At 49.1% G+C, this 24810-nt stretch overlaps 2 protein-coding genes across 4 annotated transcripts in view; both read left to right on the top strand.

Moving 5' to 3' along the window:
* The first annotated feature begins 5529 nt into the window (after positions 1-5529).
* IRF5 (interferon regulatory factor 5) overlaps positions 5530-24810 on the top strand; it is a 42827-nt gene continuing 23546 nt past the window's right edge. For 2 of the 3 annotated variants that reach the window (XM_081331460.1, XM_081331463.1), the window contains exon 1: positions 5530-5559. The gene's annotated coding sequence lies outside the window, so the exon portion shown is untranslated. Of the gene's footprint in view, positions 5704-24810 lie in introns of all 3 variants that reach the window. The other variant, XM_081331462.1, reaches the window with a different exon arrangement.
* LOC308669806 (uncharacterized protein) lies at positions 6934-14880 on the top strand (the record flags this gene model as incomplete). The annotated part of the gene is made up of 3 exons (XM_081330683.1): positions 6934-7105; positions 12627-14703; positions 14780-14880. The coding sequence occupies 2 exons, from the start codon at positions 6934-6936 to the stop codon at positions 13895-13897; spliced, it is 1443 nt and encodes a 480-aa protein (XP_081186809.1). The 3' UTR covers positions 13898-14703; positions 14780-14880.

The raw sequence follows: 24810 nt of genomic DNA, 5'->3' as shown, positions 1-24810 counted from the left end.
GCATCCCCACGGCCACAGCGTCAAAATTCAGAGGCTCGGCAAACCGGTTCGTATTTTATGACGGTCGCAGTCTCCCGCCGGGGTCACGTGACCCCCTCTGTTGTGACCTTACGACAAGCAAAGTCCATGGGGAAGCCGGATTCATTTAACAACCGCGTTGCTAACTTAACCACTGCAGCGATTCACTTAACAACTCTGGAGGCAAAAAAAAAAAAGTTGTAAATTGGGGCAAAACTCACTTAACACTGTCTTCACAACGGGAATGGCAGCACCACGTGCCCCTCTACTTTTTCTATCTCTATGGGCCACGCTGGGTAGAACTAGCCAGGGCGCTCTCTGCTTTCCGATTGGTGGGCCTCTCCTCACTCAAATCTCAGTGGCCCGTAGGCATTGCTGCCTGCAACCAATCGCATGAAGGGTAGAGCTGGGTGGGAAGAAGGGAAGGCGTGGCCAGCCCTTTAAAGGGCCAGGCACCCTGGCAGTGATTGATTTATGAATGTACCATGCGCTCCAGTCCAAGTGATGTATAAGCAGTGTACAAAACGCCACAGCAGACGCAAACCTCTAAAATTAAATATTGTGTTTGTGTTACAAAATGTCATTGAACAACTGCAGTTGTTCAAATTAGTAACACGGTTGTTCAGTGGATCCGGCTTCCCCCTTAACTTTGCTTGTGTCAGAAGGTCACAAAAAGGGGGTCACATGACCCCGGGACACTGCAATCGTCATAAATATGAGTTAGTTGACAAGCATCCTAATGTAAATCACCTGACCCTGGGGATGCTTCAACTGTCATAAGTGCGGAAAACGGTCATAAGTCACAAGTCACTTTTTAAAGTGCCGTTACTGTTCTAAGTCTAAGACTACCTGCATTTAAAACATTTAGAAATGTTTTATTTTTTTTACAGTGACAATCCTTAGTGCCTACTGTACAGCATGTATTTTGAAAGAAAAACAGTAAATTAACAGTCAATAATAATAAATTTTTGTAATTCCATAATTAGTATATTAATTGTGTATTTCTTTGATCTTCCCTTCTCCCAATAATATTCTCCTTCTTCAATCTTAAACAAATATCGTTAATATTTTCAATGCATAAATGGTTTTTTAAAAAATTCACATTTGTACAAATAATAACATCCATATATGACATTTTTTCATATCAACGTGTTATTTTTCTAAAAAATCATCTCATTCACCATATATCCTATTCTCAGTTCTTATTTAAGCTAAATTTCCCTTTAATATTCAAACAATTCTTATCAGTCATAATTTGCTCAATATTAATCCTCTAAATATCCAGATTTTCCATTTAGATACACCATCCCAATGTTTTCATATTTCATACGTTATAAAAATACCATACTGCTCATCTATCTTATGACATCTACTCATAACATCTTCTCTGATCAGGTTACATTTCACTTATATTTGTAAAAGTTAATTTGTTAAATCACTATATATTTTATTTTCAAAGTTCTTATCTAAGCTTAATTTCCCCTTAGTACTTCAGTCATTCCTTAGTCCTGATTCTCTTCAGCCTAATTTACATTTAAATTTCAAACTTTTCATTCACACATCATCCCAACATTTTATATATTATGAAGAATATTATATTATGTTTGTGTGTGTGTGTGTGCGTGTAGTGTTGGGATGTCCACCCACCCGGGACTTGCAGGGGAGGGCCGACAGCTGCCTTCGTTCTGCCAGGAGGGGTAGAAAACTGAATTTCTAAGGGTTGCGGGTGTCTTCTCCCTTTGACAGGTAGCCATCCAACCGGTAAATCTTCTCCCTCCCTAAATTCGCAAGGAGCAACATACGTTATTCAGCTCAGATTTATCAACGTTCAAAATAAAGGTGGCTTCAGTTCAGCTTCCACTTTTGCAAGAATTTGAGTGTCCTTCTGCTTTCCTAAGAGATCTCTTAGTGGTCTCCCATCCCAACCACAAAACATCGCCGCTTTTTCTGCTTGGTTTTTGAGATCCGGCCGTGCCGGTTCTGTGTTGCCTCCCGAGGTCACATTCAGCTCCTTGGGACATCACAGCCCCGTGTGCGTTTTCCTTGCATTCATGTTGTCTCGTCCTCGTTTCCTTTTTTTTCCGTTTTCCAATCCAGCCCACCGATTTGGGGTCAAAACTGGCTTCTGTTTTTTTGAGCTTTTTTTTTTCCGAGATCGGCCCGACCAAACTTTGATCCTTTTGCATCCCCACAATCTCAGAGGACAAAATGCAGCCAAAGGTGAGAAATGAAACCTCAAAGATCGGCCTATTGAATTAAATCCAGGAAGTGTGATCTCGGTTGTGGAAACTACACACCCACATTGTGCTTCCGTGCCAGCCTCTTCCTGGACTAGGGTGACTACCCAAGTGTAAACTGTGCGGTTTCCCTGGCAGGGCCCTTGAGAAAGAGAAGCTGGTATTCCCCTTTCTCTTTTAAAGCTAGTTCTCGACTTAACGGCCAGTTCGTTTAGCGACCATTCAAAGCTACGTTTTTCACACTTAACGACCTGCAGCATCCCCAGGGTCACCTGATCAAAATTCGGACACTTGCCAACTGGTTCATATTCCTGATGGTTGCCGAGTCCCGGGGGGGGGTCACGTGATCCCCTTTTTCGACCTTCCGGCAAATCAGCGGGGAAGCCGTTCTCACTTAACAACCAAGCTGTGATTCACTTAACGGCGGCAAACAAAGCTCGTAAAATGGGGCGATGTTCACTTAACAAAGGGCTCGCTTAGCAGCAGAAACTTTGGGGCTCGGCTGAGGTCCTAAGTCCTCAAATTGGAAGGCAACCCAGAGGCCATCTAGCCTACCCCCTTGCTCAGATCAGGAATCCTGGCAAAAGCCTCAAGTGGCCTCTCCTTGAACCCATTCACCGAAGGGGGGGGCTTTTTGGATGAGGCGCCGGATTATAAAACTGCTCATAACAAATGCAGTTGCATCCCAAATTTGGGTCAAGCTTTAGTCCTGGTTGACTTTGGGCCAATCAACAGGAGACGGTGAGTTCTAGTCCTCATTGATCCATCAAAGCTGGCTTAGGTATAAAAAAGCTGGCTGGGCAACTTTGGGTCAATCACTGAGACGGTGAGTTCTAGTTCTGTCTCAGGCCTTTGAAAGCCAGCTGAGTGACTGTGGTCCAGCCACCAGGAGATGGTGAGTTCTAGTTCTGCCTTAGGAAAGCCAGTTGGGCGACTTTTGGCCAATCACCAGGAAACTGTGAGTTCTAGTCCCGCCTGAGGCATGAAAACGGGCTGGGTGACTTTGGTCCAGGCACCAGGAGACGGTGAGTTCTAGTTCTGCCTTAGGAAAGCCAGTTGGGTGACTTTTGGCCAATCACCAGGAAACTGTGAGTTCTAGTCCCGCCTGAGGCATGAAAATGGGCTAAGTGACTTTGGTCCAGCCACCAGGAGACGGTGAGTTCTAGTCCCGCCTTAGGTATGAAAGCCGACTGGGTGACTTTGGGCCAATCCCCAGGAGACCGTGAGTTCTAGTCCTGACTGAGGCACCAAAGCCGGAGTCCACCACTGGGAGACGGTCAGTTCTAGTTCCGCCTTAGGCATGAAAGCCGGCTTGGTGACTTTGGATCAATCACCAGGAGACGGTGAGTTCTAGTCTCACCTTCGGTATGAAAGCCGGCTGGGTGACCTTGGGCCAATTCCCCTCTCTCAGCCCAAGCCACCTCACAGGGTGGTTGTTGTAAGGAACAGGAAGAGGAGGCGGAAGGGATGTTGGATATGATTATTGGGTCATTTGTGAAAATAAAAAAAAGGGATACCGGATAAATAAAATCAGTAAACAGTGCAACTCTTGCAAATCGAGGTCTGCTCCTCTTGACTTTCCATCTGTGGCATTTTAAGGGCAAGAGCGTCAAATATCAGTTCTGATATATTGATGCATTTATAAAACACATCCGTCCAGGGGAGTGAGCATGGCAGAAAAGCCCCCCCACTTCCTGCCCCCACGGTGGGAGAGAATCGGTCAACCCAGAGCTATCACTGGGGGGGGGGCTGCCTCGGGCCCCTGCCTGCTGCCCCCTCCTCTTCTAATAGAGCAACTTGTTCGGATCAGCTAGGACGGGTAGGCAACCTCGGCTCTTTTATGACTCATGGACTTCAACTCCCAGAATTCCTGAGCCAGCTTGGCTGGCTCAGGAATTCTGGGAGTTGAAGTCCATGAGTCATAAAAGAGCCGAGGTTGCCTACCCCTGAGCTAGGAGAAGCTTCTGAGGTCATTTCCCAGGGCCTGGAGCCATGTCGCTCAGGCTTGGCAGCTTTAGATGGTGGGCAGCAAGGTGGCAGGGGCATTCTGGGAGTTGAAGATCCCCCCCCTCTTAAGACCTGCTGGCAGGGGCATTCTGGGGGTTGAAGATCCCCCCCCACTTAAGGCCTGCTGGCAGGGGCATTCTGGGAGTTGAAGATCACCCCTCTTAAGCCATGCTGGCAGGGGAATTCTGGGAGTTGAAGATCCCCCTTCTTGAGGCCTGCTGGCAGGGGCATTCTGGGAGTTGAAGATCACCCGTCTTAAGTCCTACTGGCAGGGGCATTCTGGGAGTTGAAGATCACCCCTCTTAAGCCATGCTGGCAGGGGCATTCTGGGAGTTGAAGATCCCCCTTCTTGAGGCCTGCTGGCAGGGGCATTCTGGGAGTTGAAGATCACCCGTCTTAAGTCCTACTGGCAGGGGCATTCTGGGAGTTGAAGATCACCCCTCTTAAGCCATGCTGGCAGGGGCATTCTGGGAGTTGAAGATCACCCCTCTTAAGCCATGCTGGCAGGGGCATTCTGGGAGTTGAAGATCCCCCCTTCTTGAGGCCTGCTGGCAGGGGCATTCTGGGAGTTGAAGATCCCCCTTCTTGAGGCCTGCTGGCAGGGGAATTCTGGGGGTTGAAGATCACCCCTCTTAAGCCATGCTGGCAGGGGCATTCTGGGAGTTGAAGATCACCCCTCTTAAGCCATGCTGGCAGGGGAATTCTGGGAGTTGAAGATCACCCCTCTTAAGCCATGCTGGCAGGGGCATTCTGGGAGTTGAAGATCCCCCTTCTTGAGGCCTGCTGGCAGGGGAATTCTGGGGGTTGAAGATCACCCCTCTTAAGCCATGCTGGCAGGGGCATTCTGGGAGTTGAAGATCACCCCTCTTAAGCCATGCTGGCAGGGGAATTCTGGGAGTTGAAGATCCCCCCTCTTAAGCCATGCTGGCAGGGGCATTCTGGGAGTTGAGGTCCACCCACCTGAAAGTTGCCAAGCTTGAGAGACGCCCCCCCCTCCCCTCCGGAGCTTTCCCGTCTCGGGGGCGGGGAAGCCCGATCTCAGCTGGCTTTTCTTTCTCCTTCGCCCGAAGTGGGATTCCCCCCTCCCGGCCCGCAGCCCCAGCCGGGCTTCCCGGCCCCAGAGCGCGGGCAGCGTCCCGCGACCCCCGGAGGGCGCCCGGGGCGGCGGGCAGGGCTCCCCGGCTGCGCTCGGCGGCACCGCCCGGCCCGGAAGGGAGGCACCTGCCGGCCCGCCGTCGGGGGGCGGTCCGGCTCGGCTCCTCCCTGCGGAAGCTCGGCGGCCCGGCTGGCCGATCAGGTGAGTGAGCCACGGCTCGGTTGGGCTAGACGGCGTCCCGGTCCGGTCCCGGTCCCGGTCCCGGCTCCGTCCCGGCCCAGCTGTCCAGCCTCCCGCGGGCAGAAGCGGCGGCGGCGGAGGCGCGCTCGGTCTGCGAGGCTCCAGGTGGGCGCAGGACCCCCGTCTGGCCGACGTTGGCGGGGGGGGTCTCCATCTGCCCCCCTCCCTCCCTCCCTCCCCCCCCCCGATCCTCCGAAGCCAGCCCCCCCTCCTGTTTTCTAGCTTCCCGCCCCGTCTCATCAGCCGGCGTCTTTGGGGGGGCTGGAATTGAGGGACGGGGCGGGGGGGGTCCCCATCGCGGCCCCGGCTGCCCCCTCCCTCGCTCACCCTCCCCCCCTCCTTCGAAGCCAGCCGCCCCTTCCTCTTTCCTGCCTTCTCGCCCCGTTCCAGCGGAGGGGGGGGGAGTGAGGCGGGGGGGGACGCGCCCCGTCTGTTTGCGAGGTGGGGTGGAATTGAGGGACGGGGGGGGGCGATGTCCCCTTCCCTCGCTCCCGGCCCGACGCTTCGGACCCGCTCTCCCTTGCCTCTTCCCTGCCTTCCCGTCCCATAAGCCACCAACGTCTGCTTGGGGTGGGGTGGGGGTGGGTGGATTGGAGGGACGGGGCGGGGGTCCCCATCTGCCCCCCCCCGATGGCCCCCCTCCCTCGCTCTCGCCCCGATCCTTGGAAGGCAGCCGCCCTTGCCTCTTTCCTGCCTTCCCGTCCCAACAGCCGGCATCGTTTGTTTTGGGGGGGGTGGTGGTGAAAGAAGGGGCGGGGGTCCTCCTTTGGGTCCTCGGCTGCCCCTCCCTCCGACCCGGCCCGATCCTTCGGACCCAGCCGCCTTGCCTCTTTCCCGCCCTCCCGTCCCGTCAGCCGGCATCGTCTGTTTGCCGGAGGTGTGTGTGTGTGTGTGTGTGTGTGTGGCATTGAGGGACGGGACAGGGGGCCCCACCTAAGCGACCCCCCCCCCCAGTATCTCCTCCCCGGCCCTGCCTTCACACTCCTCGGACCCCCTCTTCGCGCAACAGGGCTGTGCAAGCCGGTAGAGGGAAGCAGTCCGTCGGGTGCTACTGGTGGGGCTGGCTGGCCTCTGCCGGGGCGATGGGGGTTGTAGTCCCGCGGAGGAAGAGGGGGGGCACCAGGTGGTAAGGGCAGGGAGGAGGAAGAGGAGGGCGGCCGTGCGTCCTTCCAGCGGGTGTCCCGATGGGGCGCTCCTTCCAAGGAGACAAGCCAGACACACACACACACGCGCACACACACACACACACACACTCACACACGAGAAACGCAGGAATGCCTGGAAAAGGGGGCGGGGCAAAGAAAAGGGGAGCCGAGGAGAGGGGATGTCCCCGGGATGTCCCCGGTCCGCGCCCTCGCTCTGGCCAGGCGCCGAGCGCAAAGTGGCTTTGCGCGGGATCCTATCCACCTACCCACTTTGGGGCAACTGCGCAGCTTGCCTGGTTCGGCCGGGATTGCTCTCTTCGCTGCCTGGTTTGCGTTTGATCTAAAAGCTGGTTCGGACGGGGGTGGGGGTGGGGGGAAGGGGAGAAAGCCGACATTTGGATTAAACAGATCCGGAGCAATCTTGATCGAGGTTAGTTACACGAAGGTTTGGTGACCTGCAGCCGTGGGAATGCGGGTTGTCTGTCGTTTCAGTTTTGCAGGCTGATTCTCACGGTCGGGTTGTGGGTGTGATTAAAATTATTGGCTTTTTGTACAAGGAGGGAGGCTCCTTGTGCCCCCCCCCCATGGCAAAAACATTCTTAGTTGGACCCGGCTTTAGCTGTGTTAGCGGCCTTCGCACAAGCCAATGTCATTTCTTTTTGGGAAAAGAACATTAACGTGAGTGCACAAAGGTTGGTTTGAACGCGGCCCATCCAAAACTCTTGTCTTTTTTCTTTCTGCTGTGTTTTTAACTATTGTTACAGTGCTGATTGTGTTTTAAATCCTGTGCTTCAATCGGCCAATGCCTTGGCTTCTGTTAAAATTGATTTGTTTACTTATTAATGGGATAGGTGGAATGTTGAACGGACACATTTTCGGGATCTAATTGCAAGAAGTTGTTGTTTTAATCAGCAGGGACACAAACGCTGAAGGCTTTTTGTGGGTCAGGGTTCGAGTGAGGGGTCCTTGGAGCTCTCTGAGCTGCGTTGGGAACCAAACTAGGTGACATCATCATCATCATCATTGGAGGAGGAGGAGGAGGAGGAGGAGGAGGAGGAGGAGGAGGAGGAGGAGGAGGAGGAGGAGGAGGAGAAGGTTCTTGGTGCTCTCTGGCTGACGTTTCATGACCCAACTAGGTAACTTCATCACTGCTAGGAGGGAGGGGGTTTGTGGAGGAGGGTTCTTGGGGTGCCTTGAGCTTGGTGTGACTTTTGCAGACCTTTCATGACTCAAGTAGTTAACATCATCAGTGCTAGAGGGAAGTAGGGTTTGTTCAGCCCCTTGTAGCACGGATGATGTCACCTAGTTGGGTCATGAAACGTCTGCAAGAAAACCCCCAAGCTCAGAGAGCACCAAGAACCCCACAGTCATCTTCCTCCTCTTCCTCTACAAACCTCACTCCCCTTCCAGCACTGATGATATAACTTAGTCGGGTCATGAAACGTCTGCAAGAAAACAACCAAACTCAGGGAGCACCAAGGACCCCCACAGCTGTCCTCCTCCTCCTCCTCCTCCTCCTTTCAGCAAACCCCTTCCCTTCTAGCACTTTCAGCAAACCCCTTCCCTTCCACCCCTACTCCTCCCTGCAGCACCCGCTACCTTCAAGCACTGATGATGTTCCCTAGTTGGGTCATGAAACGTCGGCAAGAAAACAACAAAGCTCAGAGAGCATCAAGGACACCACAGCTGTCCTCCTCCTCCTCCTCCTTTCAGCAAACCCCTTCCCTTCTAGGACTGACTGTATCACCTAGTTGGGTCATGAAACATCTGCAAGAAAGCCACCCAGCTCAGCCAGCACCAAGGACCCCGCAGTTCTTTTCTTTCTTTCGTTCTTTCTTTCTTTCATTCTTTCTTTCTTTCTTTCTTTCTTTCTTTCTTTCTTTCTTTCTTTCTTTCTCTTTCTTTCTCTTTCTTTCTTCCTTCCTTCCTTCCTTCCCTCCCTCCTTCCTTCCTTCTCCTTTCCACTCCTTCCTAGCCCTGATGATGTTCCCTAGTTGGGTCATGAAACGTCTGCAAGAAAGCCGCCCAGCTCAGCCAGCACCAAGGACCCCACAGTTATCCTCCTCCTCCTCCTCCTCCTCCTCCTCCTCCTCCTCCTCCTCCTCCTCCTCCTCCTCCTCCTCCTCCTCCTCCTCCTCCTCCTTTCCCCAAACACTCTCCCTTCTAGCACTGACTGTGTCACCTAGTTGGGTAATGCAACGTCTGCCAGACAACCACAAAAGCTCAGAGAGCACCCACAAAACCTTTTTATTCGTGTGTTTATTTTAAAGCCTTATGTTTGCACCCGGTTCCCCTGCTCGAACAGAAGGCCAGGTCACCTTTGCAAGGCCTTCCACGTTGCGCAGAACTCCGGCCCTGCTTGCTTTCTGCATCCGATCCCTTCCCATCGGCGTGCAGGCCGCCCTCATTCCACCCCACACTTCCTTCCTCTCCTTCCCCCGCCCCCCCCTCCGCCCCAAGTGTCGCTGCTTTTGATTAGGGGTGTGAATACGTGTGGAAGTCTTGATTTAATCCGGGAGAACGGAGAAGAAGCCGGGATTCTTATCGCCTCGCAGCTGGAAAGACAAACTTTCAAAAGTTTGCGTTTATTTGTGGTTTCACTCTATTCTTTCTCGGGTTTTGATAAGGGGCTAAGGGGGGAGGGAGGGAGGGAGGGGGCTGCGGGGTTGGTGGCGGGAGGAGGGAGGGGTCAGGATAGACGCGGTCTATCCTTTCATCTCCCCGCAAGCCACTAGTGGCAGGCCTCAGGTGAGGGTGCCAAAGGAGGTGGTGGTCTCAGGAACAAAGGTTAGTGGGCGAGCTCCATGTTCAAGAGCAGTCTACCCTTGAAATGTCACCGTGAGGACGGGCGGCTTCAGCTTTCGTTTCTTGCAGGTTCTGCGCCAGACGCATTTTTCAATCTTGCTTTGGGGGGTTTTTTTTGGGGGGGTGAGGTGGGGGTTTGAGGGGTTTTTGTTTGGTTTTTCGTAGGTTGGGGTTACTTTAGCCTGGGAAAGTAAGAGACGCGTCCCCAGATTCTGGAATTTTCTCTGGGGAGATTCTGTTTCTTCCCACCGGCAAAAATATGCTTTATTAAGGCAGGTTTATTGGGATGATTTAGCCAGATGTTAATAAGTGGAAGCTTTCTCTTCTTCTTTTTTCTTCTGTCTCCTTCCTTCTTTTTCTCTCCCTCTCTTTCTTTCTCTCTCTCTTACCTTCCTTTCTTTCTCTCCCTTTCTCTCTTTTCTCTCTCTCTTTCATTCTTTTGCACTTTTCATTTTTTCTTTCTCTTCCCTTTATTTCTCTTTCTCGTTTCCTTCTTCTTTCTCTCTCTCTTACCTTCCTCCCTTTCTCTCTTTTCTCTCTCTCTTTCTTTCATTCTTTCTCACTTTTCATTTCTTTTTCTTTCTCTCCCTTTCTCTCTTTTCTCTCTCTGTTTTTCTTTCTTTCTTTTGCTCTCACGTTCTGTCACTTTCCCTTTTTTCTTTCTCTTTCTCTTTCCTTTCTTTCCCTTTCTCTTTCCTTTCTTTCTTGCCTATGGGAAGCAAAACTCAGGGATTCTGGAAGCAAAATCGAAATCTTGTCTTTGTGCTTGATATCATGAAACGCCTGTTTTCTTTTTCTCACATAAAACTTGCTCTATTCAGCACATTTTATGAAAAGTGTAATCTTTTCTCTGAGCTGTCGCCTTTAATAAAAAATTTGTGGGGAAAGGTGCCACTAGACCTCTTCTGATTCTGGGTTTTAAGTAAGTGACCCTTTTTAATCTTTTTAATCTGGGGTGAATTATCACTTGTACAAATCCTAATAAGGTAGCAGGAGAGGAGGGGAAGGAAGGAAGGGGAAGGAAGGAAGGAAGGGAAGAAGGAAGGAAGGAAGGAAGGAAGGAAAAAGAGGGAGAGAAGAGAAAAAGAAGGAAATATGGAAACAGGGAAGGAAGGAAGCAGAAAGAAAGAAGGAAGGAAGGAAGGGAAGAAGGAAAGGAAGGAAGGAAGGAAGGAAGGAAGGGAGGGAGGGAGGGAGGAAGGGAGGAAGGAAGGAAGGAAGGAAAAGGAAGGAAGGAAGGAAGGAAGGAAGGAGAAGGAAGGAAGGAAGGAAAAAAAGGGAGAGAAAGAGAAAAAGAAGGAAATATGGAAACAGGGAAGGAAGGAAGAAGCAGAAAGAAAGAAGGAAGGAAGGGAAGGGAAGGAAGGAAAGGAAGGAAAGGAAGGGAGGGAGGGAGGGAGGGGAGGAAGGAAGGAAGGAAGGAAAAAGAGGAGAGAAAGAGAAAAAGAAGGAAATATGGAAACAGGGAAGGAAGGAAGCAGAAAGAAAGAAGGAAGGAAGGAAGGAAAGAAGGAAAGGAAGGAAGGAAGGAAGGAAGGGAGGGAGGGAGGGAGGAAGGGAGGAAGGAAGGAAGGAAGGAAGGAAAAAAAGGGAGAGAAAGAGAAAAAGAAGGAAATATGGAAACAGGGAAGGAAGGAAGCAGAAAGAAGGAAGGAAGGGAAGGAAGAGAAAGGAAGGAAGGAAGGAAGGGAGGGAAGGGAGGGAGGAAGGAGGAAGGAAGGAAGGAAGGAAGGAAGGAAGGAAGGAAAAAGAGGGAGAGAAAGAGAAAAAGAAGGAAATATGGAAACAGGGAAGGAAGGAAGCAGAAAGAAAGAAGGAAGGAAGGAAGGAAGGAAGGAAAGGAAGGAAGGAAGGAAGGAAGGAGGGAGGGAGGGAGGAAGGGAGGAAGGAAGGAAGGAAGGAAGGAAAAAAGGGAGAGAAAGAGAAAAAGAAGGAAATATGGAAACAGGGAAGGAAGGAAGCAGAAGAAAGAAGGAAGGAAGGGAAGGAAGGAAAGGAAGGAAGGAAGGAAGGAGGAGGGAGGGAGGAAGGGAAGGAAGGAAGGAAGGAAGGAAGGAAGGAAGGAAGGAAAAAGAGGGAGAGAAAGAGAAAAAGAAGGAAATATGAAACAGGGAAGGAAGGAAGCAGAAAGAAAGAAGGAAGGAAGGAAGGGAAGAAGGAAAGAAGGACAGGGAAAGAAAGGGAGTGAGGGAGAAAGACAGAAAGAAAGGAAAGGAAAGGAAGGGTGGAAGAAGGAAGGAAGGAAAGGATGAGGGAATGAGGGAGAGAGAAAGACAAAAAGAAAGAAAAGAAGGAGAGGAACGAGGGAAGGAAGGAAGAAAGAAAGAAGAAAGAAAGAAAGAAAGAAAGAAAGAAAGAAAGAAAAAGAAAAAAGAAAGAAAGAAAGAAAGAAAGAAAGAAAGAAAGAAAAAAGAAAGAAAGAAGAAGAAGAAGAAAGAAAGAAAGAGAGAGGAGAGAGAGAGAAAGAAAGAAAAAAGAAAGAAAGAAAGAAAGAAAGAAAGAAGAAAGAAAGAAAGAAAGAGAAAGAAAGAAAGAGAGAAAGAAAGAAAGAAAGAAAGAAGAAAGAAAGAAAGAAAGAAAGAAAGAAAGAAGAAAGAAAAAAGAAGAAAGAAGAAAGAAAGAAAGAAAGAAAGAAAAAGAGAGAGAGAGAGAGAGAGAAAGAAAAAAGAGAAAGAAAGAAGAAAGAAAGAAAGAAAGAAAGAAAGAAAAGAAAAGAAAGAAAGAAAGAAAGAAAGAAAGAAAGAAAGAAAGAAAGAAAGAAAGAAAGAAAGAAAGATAGATTAAATAAGTCTGGTTTCTCCAGACCTGCAATCTCCCAAAGCAAAAAAACCCCGCAAGGCAACAAAAGAACAAATGGAAAAGCGAAGTGGCCCCCCGTTTTTATTTTGGGAAATCAGCTGTGGGTGTGGCTGTGTTTTGGGGTCCGGCCCAACTCTGCCCAATCGTGGAGACTCCGAGATCCCGAAAAGCAGAAGCGGGCGGAAGGGAGAAAGAGAAGCGAGAGGGCGTTTCACTCGGGGAGGGGGCCAAGCACCGCATTGCCAAAGTGGGGAGGGGGGGGCTGATCTGGAAAAACAGAAGAGGCTCTACTCTCCCCCCCACCCACCCCGTTTTCCCCTGGGGGAGGGGGGGTTTCACGCCTGGGTGGAAGCCAGCCTGCCCGGGGCTTTGGAGAAGGAGAGAAGTCTGGATCGGGGGGGGGGGGGGGGCAAAAAGGGATCAGAAAGGAAGAGGATAAATGTGGTCACGTGATCCTGATTGCTGAAGAAGAAGACTCTTTTTTTCTATTTCTTTTTCCTTCTGCACTTTTTAATCTCTCTTGCTTTCTCTTCTTTGTTTTTCCTTCTTTCTTCTATTTTTTCTCTTGGCCTCCCTCCCTCCCTCCCTTCTTTCCTCCCTTCCATCTTTCTCTTTCCTTCCTTGCTTTCTTTTTCTTTCTATCGATCTTCATTTTTTTCTATCTGTCCCCTTTCTTTCTCTCCTTTCTTTCTTCCTTTCGTTCTTCCACCCTTCCCTTTCTTTCTTTCTTTCTTTCTCCTTTCTCTTTCTTTCTTACATCTATCTCCATTTTTTCTCTGTCCCCTTCCTCCCTCCCTCCCTCCCTCCCTTTCTCCTTCTTCCCCTTCCTTCCTTCCTTCCTTCCTTCCCTCCTTCCTTCCTTCCTTCATTTCTTTCTTTCTCTTTCTTTCTTTCTTTCTTTCTTTCTTTCTTTCTTTCTTTCTTTCTTTCTTTCTTTCTTCTTTCCCCTCCCTCCCTTCTCCTTTCCTTTTCTTTCCTCCTTCCTTCCTTCCCTCCCTCCCTTTCTTTCTTTCTTTCTTTCTTTCTTTCTTCTTTCCCCTCCCTCCCTTCTCCTTTCCTTTTCTTCCCTCCTTCACTCCTTCCTTCCTTCCCTCCCTCCCTCCCTTTCTTCCTCCCTTTCTCCTTCCTTCCTCTTCCTCTTCCTTTTCCTTTTCCTTTTCCTTTTCCTCCTCCTCTTCCTCTTCCTCTTCCTCTTCCTCTTCCTTCCTTCCTCTTTCTTTCTTTCTTTCTTTCTTTCTTTCTCTTTCCCCTCCCTCCCTTTCTTCTTTCCTTTTCTTCCCTCCCCTCCCTCCCTTCCATCTTCTCTTTCCTTCCTTCTTTCACTTCCTTCCTTCCTCTTTCTTTCTTTCTTTCTTTCTTTCTTTCTTTCTTTCTTTCTTTCTTTCTTTCTCTTTCCCCTCCCTCCCTTTCTTCTTTCCTTTTTTTTCCCTCCCTCCCTCCCTTCCATCTTCTCTTTCCTTCCTTCTTTCACTTCTTTGCTTCTTTCACTCTTTATTAGTTTGCCTTCATTTTCACCTTCTTTGCAAACCTCTTCGGAACATTTATTTTAAGGGGCAGTTAAGAAAAGGAAATTGGGCGGTTGGCAGCATGGAGAGCCTGCTAATTTTCTTTTTTAACCCCTCGTGCCCTTGCAGGGGAAAGTTTTTTTTTCCCCGGGGCAAGCAGACTCCTTCCCCAAAATAATAATAATAATTTAAAAAAAACGGGTGGCTCTTTGGCTTTCCCGCTTGTTGTTTTGTTCTCTTTTGTGTTTGGGTGGCACCCCCACCTCCTGTTTCGGGAGGGGCCCCTCCCTGCCTGCCGCTGGCCATGAGTCATGGGTTTGGTCATAGCTCCGAAATTAGGAAGAGGGCAGCCGAAGGGGCTGACTCACGCAGAGAGGCACCCGGCGTCCTCCCAGGGATGGAGAAGTCTGGGCTGGAACTGCATTTATCTGATGGAGCCTCAGATAAAGACTTCGGTGCCGTCTTTGCCACCCTTCCGGACCTTATGACAGCTGCCGTTCGATGTTACAACTGGAAAAAAAGTGACTTATGACGGGTTTTCACCCTTACGACCGTTGCTGTCTCCCTGTGGTCACGTGATCAACATTTCGATGCTCGGAAACTGGCATGTACTTATGACGGTTGCAGAGTCCCGGAAGATCACGTGATTTCCCCCACTCCCCTTTGGCGACCTTCTGACAAGCAAACCCTATGAGGGAAGCCATGTGACCAAGCGGGAGGTCTTGCCATTCAAGTAGTCCTTGGTTTACAATGGTTCGTTTAGCGACCGTTCGAAGTCACAACGGGGCTGGAAAAGGTGACTTGTGAACGTTACTCGTACTTTAAAAAAAATGAACTCAAACTAATAAAGAGTGAAGGAAGCAAGGAAATGAAAGAAGGAAAGAGGAGATGGAAGGAAGGAAAGGAAGGAGGGAGGGAGGGAGGGAGGGAAGAAAAGGAAAGGAGAAAAGGAGAAAGAGAAAGGAAGAAAGGAAGAAAGAAAGAAAGAAAAAGAGGAAGGAAGGAAGGAAAGGAAGGAAGGAAGGAAGGAGGGAGGGAAGAAAAGGAAAGGAGAAAGGGAGGGAGGGGAAAGAAGAAAGGAAGGAAGAGAAAGGAAGGAAGGAAGAAAAAGAAAGAAAGAGAAAGAAAGAAAGAAAGAAAGAAAGAAAGAAAGAAAGAAAGAAAGAAAAAGAGAGGAAGGAAGGAGAAAGAGGAAGGAAGGAAGGAAGAAAGAAAAGGAAAGGAGAAAGGGAGGGAGGGGAAAGAAGAAAGGAAGAAAGAGAAAGGAAGGAAGGAAGAAAAAGAAAGAAAGAAAGAAAGAAAGAAAGAAAGAAAGAAAGAAAGAAAGAAAGAAAGAAAGAAAGAGAGAGGAAGGAAGGAGAAAGAGGAAGGAAGGAAGGAAGGAAGGAAGGAAGGAAAGAAAGAAGGAAGGAAAGAAAGAAGGAAGGAAGGAAGGAAGGAAGGAAGGAAGGAAGGAAGGGGACAGAGAAAAAAATGGAGATAGATGTAAGAAAGAGAAAGGAGAAAGAGAAAAAAAGAAAGGGAAGGAAGAGAGGGAGGAATAAAAAGAAAGAAAGGAGAGAAAGAAAGGGAACAGAGAAAAAAAATAAAGATCGATGTAAGAAAGAAAAAAGAAAAAAAGCCTTGCCACATTCCCCACGGTCACGGGTTCAAAGGGGAGAAGCGCAGCAACCGGCTCGTACTTATGACGGTCGCAGTGTCCTGGGGGCGGGTCACGCGATCCCCTTTTGCGACCTTCTGACAAGCAAAGCCAGTGTGGGGGGGGGAGTCGGACTCAATTAATGACCTTGGTTGCTAACTTAACCGCTGCAGTGATTCGCTTAACGACCGCGGCAAGAAAAGGTCATCAAACCGGGCAAAACTCACGTGAACCGACATCTGGCTTGGCTGCAGGAATTTGGGGCTCACAGGTTGTTGAGGACTTACCTGCATTTTGCGATTGTGCAGAGGTGCGACAGATGTTTGGGGCAGAGGCGTTGGAAGAATCCACAAAGGACTCTCCCTCCTACACGGCCTTAAAAATAAAAAATAAAAAATAAAGTGACGCGAATTGACGCAGCGGGGAAATATTAATTTTTCAGTATGCTTCCAAGGAAAGAACTTTCTCAGAAAGTTACCAAAGCTTCTGAAATTGTTGGGGGGGGGAAACGCCAAAAGAAAAAGCAGATGTGCACACTTAGTTCCCTAATCTTGCACAAAGCACGCAAAACAGCGGCCCTGTGTGTGTGTGCAGCTCACACACCGGTTGTGGCCTGCTCAGCCCTGGAACTGGAAATGCAGAAAGAAGCTTTGTGGTATAGAATCACAGAGCCCGAAGGGAACCCGCAGGTCCTCTAGTCCAACCCCTTGCCCGTGGCAAGAGTCCTTATCCAGGTAGTCCTTGACTTACAACCGTTCACTTAGTGGACCCATCAAAGTGACCGCGGCCCTGTCAAAAAGCAACTTAGGCCCATTTTTCACACTTAACGACCGTTGGCAGCATTCCCTTGATCAAAATTCAGACACTTGGCAACCGACTCACATTTACGTCGGTCGCGGTGTCCTGGCTGTTGCGTGATCCCCTTTTGCGACCTTCTGACAAGCAAAGTCAAATCTCTTCTTAAAAACTCCCAGTGGTGGAGCATCCACAACCTCTTGAGTCAGGTTGTTGCACGGGTTAATTGTTTTAACTGTCGGGAAGTTTCTCCTTAGTTCCAGGTTGCTTCTCTCCTTGAAGAGTTTCCATCCGTTGCTTCTTGTCCTGCCTTCAGGCGCTTTGGGGAATAAATCCACCCCCTCTTCCCTGAGGCAGCCCTACAGATATTGGAAGACACCTGTCATTTTGTAATTTGCATTTTTATTGCCCTTGGAGATATATATATATATATATATATGCTTGTTAACTATTTTAGATTACCTTGCTAGGCCCCAAACATGGGAGAAATCTTTATTTCCTGTTTCAGCCTAACCGAAAGCCATCGACAGGCAATAGTCACAACAGTGACAGCTCATATTTGTGTAAATTTTTTAGATTGCTAACAAAGAATTATATATGTATAATTATATAATTATATATACATATACATATACATACATATGTCTCTGTGTGTGTGTGTGTGTGTGTGTGCGTATGTATGTGTAAGTGTATATGTGTATATATATAAGCCGCCCAGAGTCAACTCGCAGTGAGAAGGGCAGCAAAGAAATTTAATAAATAAATAAGAAAAAAATCAGGTCTGCCCTGAAACTTCTTTTTGTCAGGCTAAACAAAATTCTAAGCTGCGCAGTGAGCAGTGCTTTTTTTGTAAAAGAAAAAGGTGCCGGAACTCACACATGTCATACAACCCTCCTTGCCTACCCTACAAGGTTCCATCCAAAAAAGGTGCCGGAACTCCGTTCTGAGCGTTCTATGAGGAAAAAAGCCCTGCCAGTGAGTAAGATGGACAACCATGGAAATGGAATAGATTAACAAGCAAACATATTTGGTTCCTTAGCTGTTCATCATATGTTTTATCCTCCAGCCCCCTAATCATTTATAGATTAGAATAATAAGAGAAGAGAATATTAAAATACAGAATAGAATAGAATAGAATAGAATAGAATAGAATAGAATAGAATAGAATAGAATAGAATAGAATAGAATAGAATAGAACAAGGAATGAATAGAATAGAATAACAGAGTTGGGAGGGACCTTGGAGGTCATCTAGTCCAACCCCCTGCTCAGGCAGGAAACCCTGTGCCACTTCAGACAATTTTTGTTGCTCTTCTCTGCACTTTCCGGGGTCTCAGCATCTGTTTTGTATCGCGGTGACTAAAACTGGATGCCGTGTTCCCAGTGTGGCCTTACCAAAGGCCTTATAAAGGGGTATTAACACTTCATGTGATGTTTATACTACAGGTAGCTCCTGATTTATGGCCACAATTAAGCCCAAAATTTCAGTTGTTAAGCAAGACAGCTGTTTTGACCCCTTTTAGGACCTTTCTTGCCTCAGTTGTTAAGTGAATGGCTGCAGTTGTTAAGTTAGTAAGGCCACACTTGGAATACGGCATCCAGTTTAGGTCACCACGATGTAAAAACGATCTTGAGACTCTGGAAAGAGTGCAGAGAAGAGCAACAAAGGTGATCAGGGGACTGGAGGATAAAACATATCAGGAACCGTTGCTGGCATTGGGTATGTCCAGTTTAATGAAGAGAAGGACGAGGGGGTGACGTGATAGCCATCTTCCAATATCTCAGGGGCTGCCCCAAAGAAGAGGCAGTCAAGCTATTCTCCAAAGCACCGGAAGGTGGGACAAGAAGCAACGGATGGAAACTAGTCAAGGAGAGAAGCAACCTAGAACTAAGGAGAAACTTCCTGACAGTTAGAACAATCAACCAGTGGAACAACCTGCCTCCAGAAACTGTGAATGCTCCAACACTGGACATTAACTGGTGCGCCAGTTGCGACCCTATCTGGACCGAGATGCCCTACGCACAGTCACTCATGCGCTCGTGACCTCCCGTCTAGACTAGTGCAACGCTCTCTACATGGGGCTGCCCTTGAGGACCACCCGGAGGCTTCAACTGGTGCAGAATGCGGCCGCGCGAGTTGTGATGGGGGTTTCCCGATACTCCCACGTAACACCTCTGCTCCGCGAGCTGCATTGGCTCCCGGTTGCCCTCCGGTTGAGATTCAAGGTGCTGGTGATGACCTATAAAGCCCTGAATGGCTTGGGTCCGGGATATCTGAGGGAACACCAGCTGCCAGCATCAAGTTCCCTTCGTCCAGTGCGCTCCCACAGGGAGGGTCTTCTCAGGATGCCGCCGGTAAAAGATTGCCGGCGGATAACACCCAGGGATAGGGCCTTCTCAGTGGGTGCGCCTGCCCTCTGGAACCAGCTGCTGGTGGAGCTCAGGACTGCCCCTGACCTGCGTTCATTCCGCCGGGACCTGAAGACTTGGCTCTTTGAGCTCTCTGGCCCAGGCTGAGAATTTTAACTGGGGTTTTATTTTCAGGGATAATTTAATCTTTTTAATTGTCTTTTAACTTTTGTATTTTGTATTGGTGTGATTTTAAAATGCCCTGTAAACCGCCCTGAGTCCTTTGGGAAAGGGCGGTATATAAATCTAATAAATTAAATTAAATTATTAAGAAGAGACTGGACAGCCATTTGCCTGAAATGGTATAGGGTTTCCTGCCTGAGCAGGGGGTTGGACTAGATGACCTCCAAGGTCCCTTCCAACTTTATTAGTAGTAGTAACACGGCGGTTGAGTGAATCCGGCTTGCCCCATGGACTTTGCTTGTCAGAAGGGGGACAGGGGACCCTTCCTCTTGTTCTCCTATCTCTCCATTCCCTTGGCAGCTTGTTGATTTTCTTTCTTTCTTTCTTTCTTTCTTTCTTTCTTTCTTTCTTTCTTTCTTTCTTTCTTTCTTTCTTTCTTTCTTTCTTTCTTTCTTTCTTTCTTTCTCTTTCTTTCTTTCTTTCTTTCTCTCTTCCTTCCTTCCTTCCTCCCTCTCTCTTTGGAAAGTCCATGGGAAGAGAGAGAGAGAGAGAGAGAGAGAGAGAGAGAGAGAGAGAGAGAGAGAGAGAGAGAGAGAGAGAGAGAAGAAAATCACAGCGGAGTGACTTCCTCCTTTGCCATCTGCTCTGCTGCCTCTCTTGCATAATGGCTCTTGAATTTCTTTCCGTTGAATTGGGTAACATCTGATCCTGGCAGAAAGCAGATTGCGGGGGGGGGGGGAGTGATTTATTATTATTTATTTTTTTCCAAAAGGAAAAAAAGATCTCTTCGTAAGGGGAATCTTCCCGCCTGCCTCTATCCCAGCGGTCAATCGTGAACAGTTCTATGTCTCTTTTATAAAATGCTATTTATTGTACTGTTCCATTGGCTGGAAAAATTACAGGGGATCCTTGATTTGTGACCCCAGCTGAGCCCAAAAGTTTTTATTGCTAAGCAAGAGAGTTCTTGAGTTGAGTCTTGCCCCGTTTTGCGACCTTTCTTGCCACCGTTGTTAAGTGAATCCAAGCGGTTGTTAAATGAGTAGCACGCTTGTGAAGCGAATCTGGCTTTCCCCGGTTACTTTGCTTATCAGAAGCAAAAAGGGGGGCACGTGACACCCCCCCGGGACACTGCAACCCTCATAAGCATGAGTCCCTGGTCAAGCATCCCGATTTTGATCAGGTGACCAGGGGAATGCGGTGATGGTCACCTGAAAAACCGTTGCCAGTCACTTTTTCCCGGTGCCGTTGTAACTTGGAACGGTCACTAAACAGCCTGTCTTAAGTCGAGGACTCTCTTTAACCACTAGCCGGTAGGTCTTTTTCGGCAGGTTTTGGAAAAAGGAGGCAAAATGAGCAAAACCGAATTTCTTCCTGCTGAGTTTTTGACCCACAGCCAAAACTTTGCAACCTCGTGGGGGATTTTTTTTAAAAAGCCGGCTTTCGTTTCACCAAGTGGAAAATGGCCACGGGTGATGTTGCCTCCTCTCTTCTCTTTTGGGGTCTTGCTACAAATAAATCTTTCCATCCCAGAAAGGGGAAAAAAACCCACAAAACCTCAGTTGAAATGCTGATATTCCAGCGTGACCGATTCACATGACCTAAAGCTGTTCCAGTTTGAATAGAAGTAAAAAATGGAAATACCGGCGTACTAAAAAATTTTTTTTTAAAAAAAATAATCAGGGGCTCGGGGCGTCAGGAGGCCTGTAAGAGTTGCAAACTTGGGGCGGGGGGGGTGTCTTGAAGAGAAACTCTCAATTTTGCACTCAAGATCGATGATGCAAGGTCATTGCCAGGCTGGAATTCCTGCGTTCAGGATCCGAGGGGGCTTGCGAACGCGCCTGTGTGCAATTGAGGCTCGGGAAGAAAACGCGTTTTTATTTTCTGCTGGTTTCCTCTTGTAGCCTCGGCTTTTTCTAGGGGTTCGTTTTCTCTCTGAGTTTCTCAACGGACAAAGTGAACCAAGGGGAAACGGCAGAGCAGGTCTTGAGAAATAAACAAAATAAATGTGAATGGAAGAGAGTCTCCGCAGCTCAGGGCTGAACTGTGGGGTCCCTGGTGCTCTCTGAGCTGGGTGGCTTTCTGGCAGATGCTTCCTGAGCCAACTAGGGAACATCATGAGGGCTAGAAGGGAGGAGGAGGAGGAGGAGGACCATGGGGTCCTTGGTGCTCTCTGAGTTTGACTGTTTCCTTGCAGACATTTCATGATTCAGGTAGATAACTTTATCAGTGCTAGGAGGGAGGGGGTCTGTAGGGAGGAGGAGGGGGAAGAGGAGGAAGGACTGTGGGGTCCTTGGTGCTCTCTGAACTTGGTGGTTTCCTTGCAGACATTTCATTACGCGCCTGGGTAACATCATCAGGGCTAAAGGGAGTGGGGTTTGTGGAGAGGAGGAGGAGGAGGAGGAGGAGGAGGAGGACGACGACGACTATGGGGTCCTTGGTGCTCTCTGAGTTTGACTGTTTCCTTGCAGACATTTCATGATTCAGGTAGATAACTTTATCAGTGCTAGGAGGGAGGGGGTCTGTAGGGAGGAGGAGGGGGAAGAGGAGGAAGGACTGTGGGGTCCTTGGTGCTCTCTGAGCTTGGTGGTTTCCTTGCAGACATTTCATTATGTGCCTGGGTAACATCATCAGGGCTAAAGGGAGTGGGGTTTGTGGAGAGGAGGAGGAGGAGGAGGAAGAGGAGGATTATAGTTCCTTGCTGCTCTCTGAGCTTGGTGGTTTCCTTGCAGACGTTTCATGACCCAAGTAGGGAACAACATCAGTGCTAGAAGGGAGGAGGAGGAGGAGGAGGAGGAGGAGGAGGAGGAGGAGGAGGAGGAGGAAGACGACTGTGGGGTCCTTGGTGCTCTCTGAGCTGGGTGGTTTCCTTGCAGACGTTTCATGACCCAACTAGGGAACAGCATCAATGCTATAAAAGGAGTGGAGTGGGGATTACTCTCTCTTTATACACAGTGGCTTGCCCTGAAAGCGTTTGTTTGTCGGAGTGTTGTTTTCTTCTTGTTAGTTCCCTCATTGGGCTAGTAGTGATTATTGCTTGATTATTGCTCTGGAATTAATCTGGGCGTGATCCCCTGCTTATCTGGGTGTTCATTGCTGCACAGAGGTGTTGCAATGTTTGTGTTTTAAATAGACAAGTGACAATGGATAGAATGGAGCGATTGTCCAGAGCAGTGTCTCTCAACCTCAGCAACTTGAAGATGGGTGGACTTCAACTCCCAGAATTCCCCAGCTAGGTCTGAAAGTGGACGTGGAAGGGATTCAGAATCTGGTGTGGGATTCAGCATCATTTTTTCCTGCAAAATTGGCTTAGAGACTCTCAAGTCACCCAGCAGGCTTTCGTGCCTCAGGCGGGACTAGAACTCACCGTCTCCTGGTGACGGGCCCAAAGTCACCCAGCCGGCTTCCGTGCCTAAGACGGGACTAGAACTCACCGTCTCCTGGTGACGGGCCCAAAGTCACCCAGCCGGCTTCCGTGCCTAAGACGGGACTAGAACTCACCGTCTCCTGGTGACGGGCCCAAAGTCACCCAGCCGGCTTCCGTGCCTAAGGCGGGACTAGAACTCACCGTCTCCTGGTGACGGGCCCAAAGTCACCCAGCCGGCTTCCGTGCCTAAGGCGGGACTAGAACTCACCGTCTCCTGGTGACGGGCCCAAAGTCACCCAGCCGGCTTCCGTGCCTAAGGCGGGACTAGAACTCACCGTCTCCCGCTTTCTAGCCTGATGCCTTCACCACTAGGCCAAACCGGCTGATAATGAACAAAGCAAAACTTAAGACAGAGTTAGAATACATTTACAAAACAACCCGAACTCCAAACTGAGTCTGGTGGGAAAATCGGAGGGTCCGATGAAGTGGGGAAGGGGCTTCCTCAGAACCACGCGGGGTAAAGGCACAGCCGCTGAATGCCCAGGGATAAAATGCAGAAGGGGAGCGGGCCACGCCACGGATGTGCCAGGGCGGGTGTCTGGGTCCAACAAGAGTGAATGAACAACGCGCAGATTGCCCAACGAGGAAGGGCCTTCTTGCGAGAAAGGGGGAAGTTCGAGAAAGTTGCGGTCTGACAAAACATTTCGGGGCTCCTGAAATGGCAGAAGTGAAAACCTTCAAGAGTGAAAAGGGGCCGATCGGACGACACGGCGCAAGGGAGCCGGTGCGGAACAGGGCAACCACCACAACATCAAAGTTGTTGGGACCTGCAGCAAGTTGTTTCCAGGCGAACGTGATGTCTGTCTTTCTTTTCAGGGAGTTCCCAACTTACAACCACTCGTTTAGTGACCGTTCCCACTTACAACAGCGGTGAACAAAGCGACTTATGACCTTTTTTCACACAATCGTTGCAACACACACACACACACACACACACACAGAGTGGTCACGTGATCATAATTCAGCTGCTTGACAACTGACTCAGATTTATGTCGGTTTTGCGGCGTCCTGGGGATCATGTGATCCACTTTTGTGACCTTTCGACCAGCAAAGTCGAAGGGGGGGGGGAAAGCCAGATTTACTTAACGACCATGCGACTCGCTTGACAACCGCAGCAGTTAACAACGGTGGCGAGCGAGGTCGTCAAATGGGCCAAAAATAACCGTTTTTTCTTAGCAACGGAAATGTTTGGCTCAATTGCGGTCGTAAAACGAGGACTTGGTGTATTTTTGGGGACGGGGGTTATTTTTCACTCTTTTTTCTGCACGTCGCGTCCAACGGCTTCACTTCCGGTTGTCAACAAGTCTGGCAAAAGGTTTATTCATCTTACTTATCTTACAGGTAGTCCTTCCTTACCACCCCAATTCAGCCCGACATTTCCGTTGCTAAGTGAGACAAGATTTGAAGTAACTTTCGCCCCGTTTTATGATCTTCCTCACCGCAGCTGTTAAGTGAATCACTGCAGTCGTTAACTTAGCAACCCGGTTGTTAACCCGGCTTCCCCCACTAACTTTGCCGGTCAGAAGGTCGCAAAAGGGGATCACGTGACACACCCCCCCACCGGACACTGCGACTGTCGTAAATGTGAGTCAGTTGAATTTTGATCACTTGACGGTAGAGGGATGCTGCAGCGGTCGTTAAATCTGAAAAAGAGTCTTAAGTCACTTTTTCAGTGCCGTTAAGTTCGAGCGGTCAGTAAACGGACTGTCGTAAGTTGAGGACTGCCTGTATTTATTTATGATATTGAGAAACCACCGCTGTATCTTTTAAGACAGCTTCCGCCGGTGATGGCACCACGTGGGCATGTGACCGGGTGCAGAAGAGCTTTTGAAGGGCGGCCGCACCGCGAGTCCGTCTCGTGGGTTCCGATTCCTCCAGCAGCATCGCGCCAGCTCTCCCCACCCCCGCTGCCATTTTGAGGGAGGGTGGGTTTCGTTTCCCCCCTTGGTTTTCCTCTTTCCTCATTTTGAGAAGAAAGGTCAGGCAATGACTCACGTCGACAGGAAAATAAATCTGCCTGGCTGGATTTTCAGTTCATGAAAGGCTTCAGTGTCCGGCTTGTAATTTGTAGAGAGAAACCTGAATGGCTGTGAAGAGGGGATGGGAAGGCGCTTGTGAGAACGCGCACACCTCTGGGGTTTACTGGTTTGCAGAGTGCCGGGAAACTTTCTCCCGTTTCTGGAGGACAAAAACGCCGTTTTCTTTGGAGGGGGCGAAGGATCTCGATCTAGGATAAGGAACGGCAGAATCTGGGGGCGGCGTTAAAGGGGGAATCTGCCCAGCATCCCTACATAGCCGCAAACGAAGCAAGTCCAAACTCCCTTGAATTCCATTGCGCCTTCTCTGGCCTTAAGCAGCTGCCAGCCGTTCCTTGATAAGATTCCTGCGCGTAGGCTTTTAGCAATGAAGCTGTTCAATTGGACTTCACGTACGGACCTGGTCTTTTGCGCCTGACCTCCATCTTGCTTTTTGAGCGTCGGGCAATGGCCCACCCCCAAACCCAAAAAACTTTTTTATCGTGTTGTCCGCGGCCCGGAGTCCTTTGACGATCAGGTGGGCGGCAAATATAA

Source organism: Vipera berus, assembly GCF_964194415.1.
Source record: "Vipera berus genome assembly, chromosome: 6".
Taxonomy (NCBI): domain Eukaryota; kingdom Metazoa; phylum Chordata; class Lepidosauria; order Squamata; family Viperidae; genus Vipera; species Vipera berus.
This window is presented reverse-complemented; position numbering and strand designations above follow the sequence as displayed.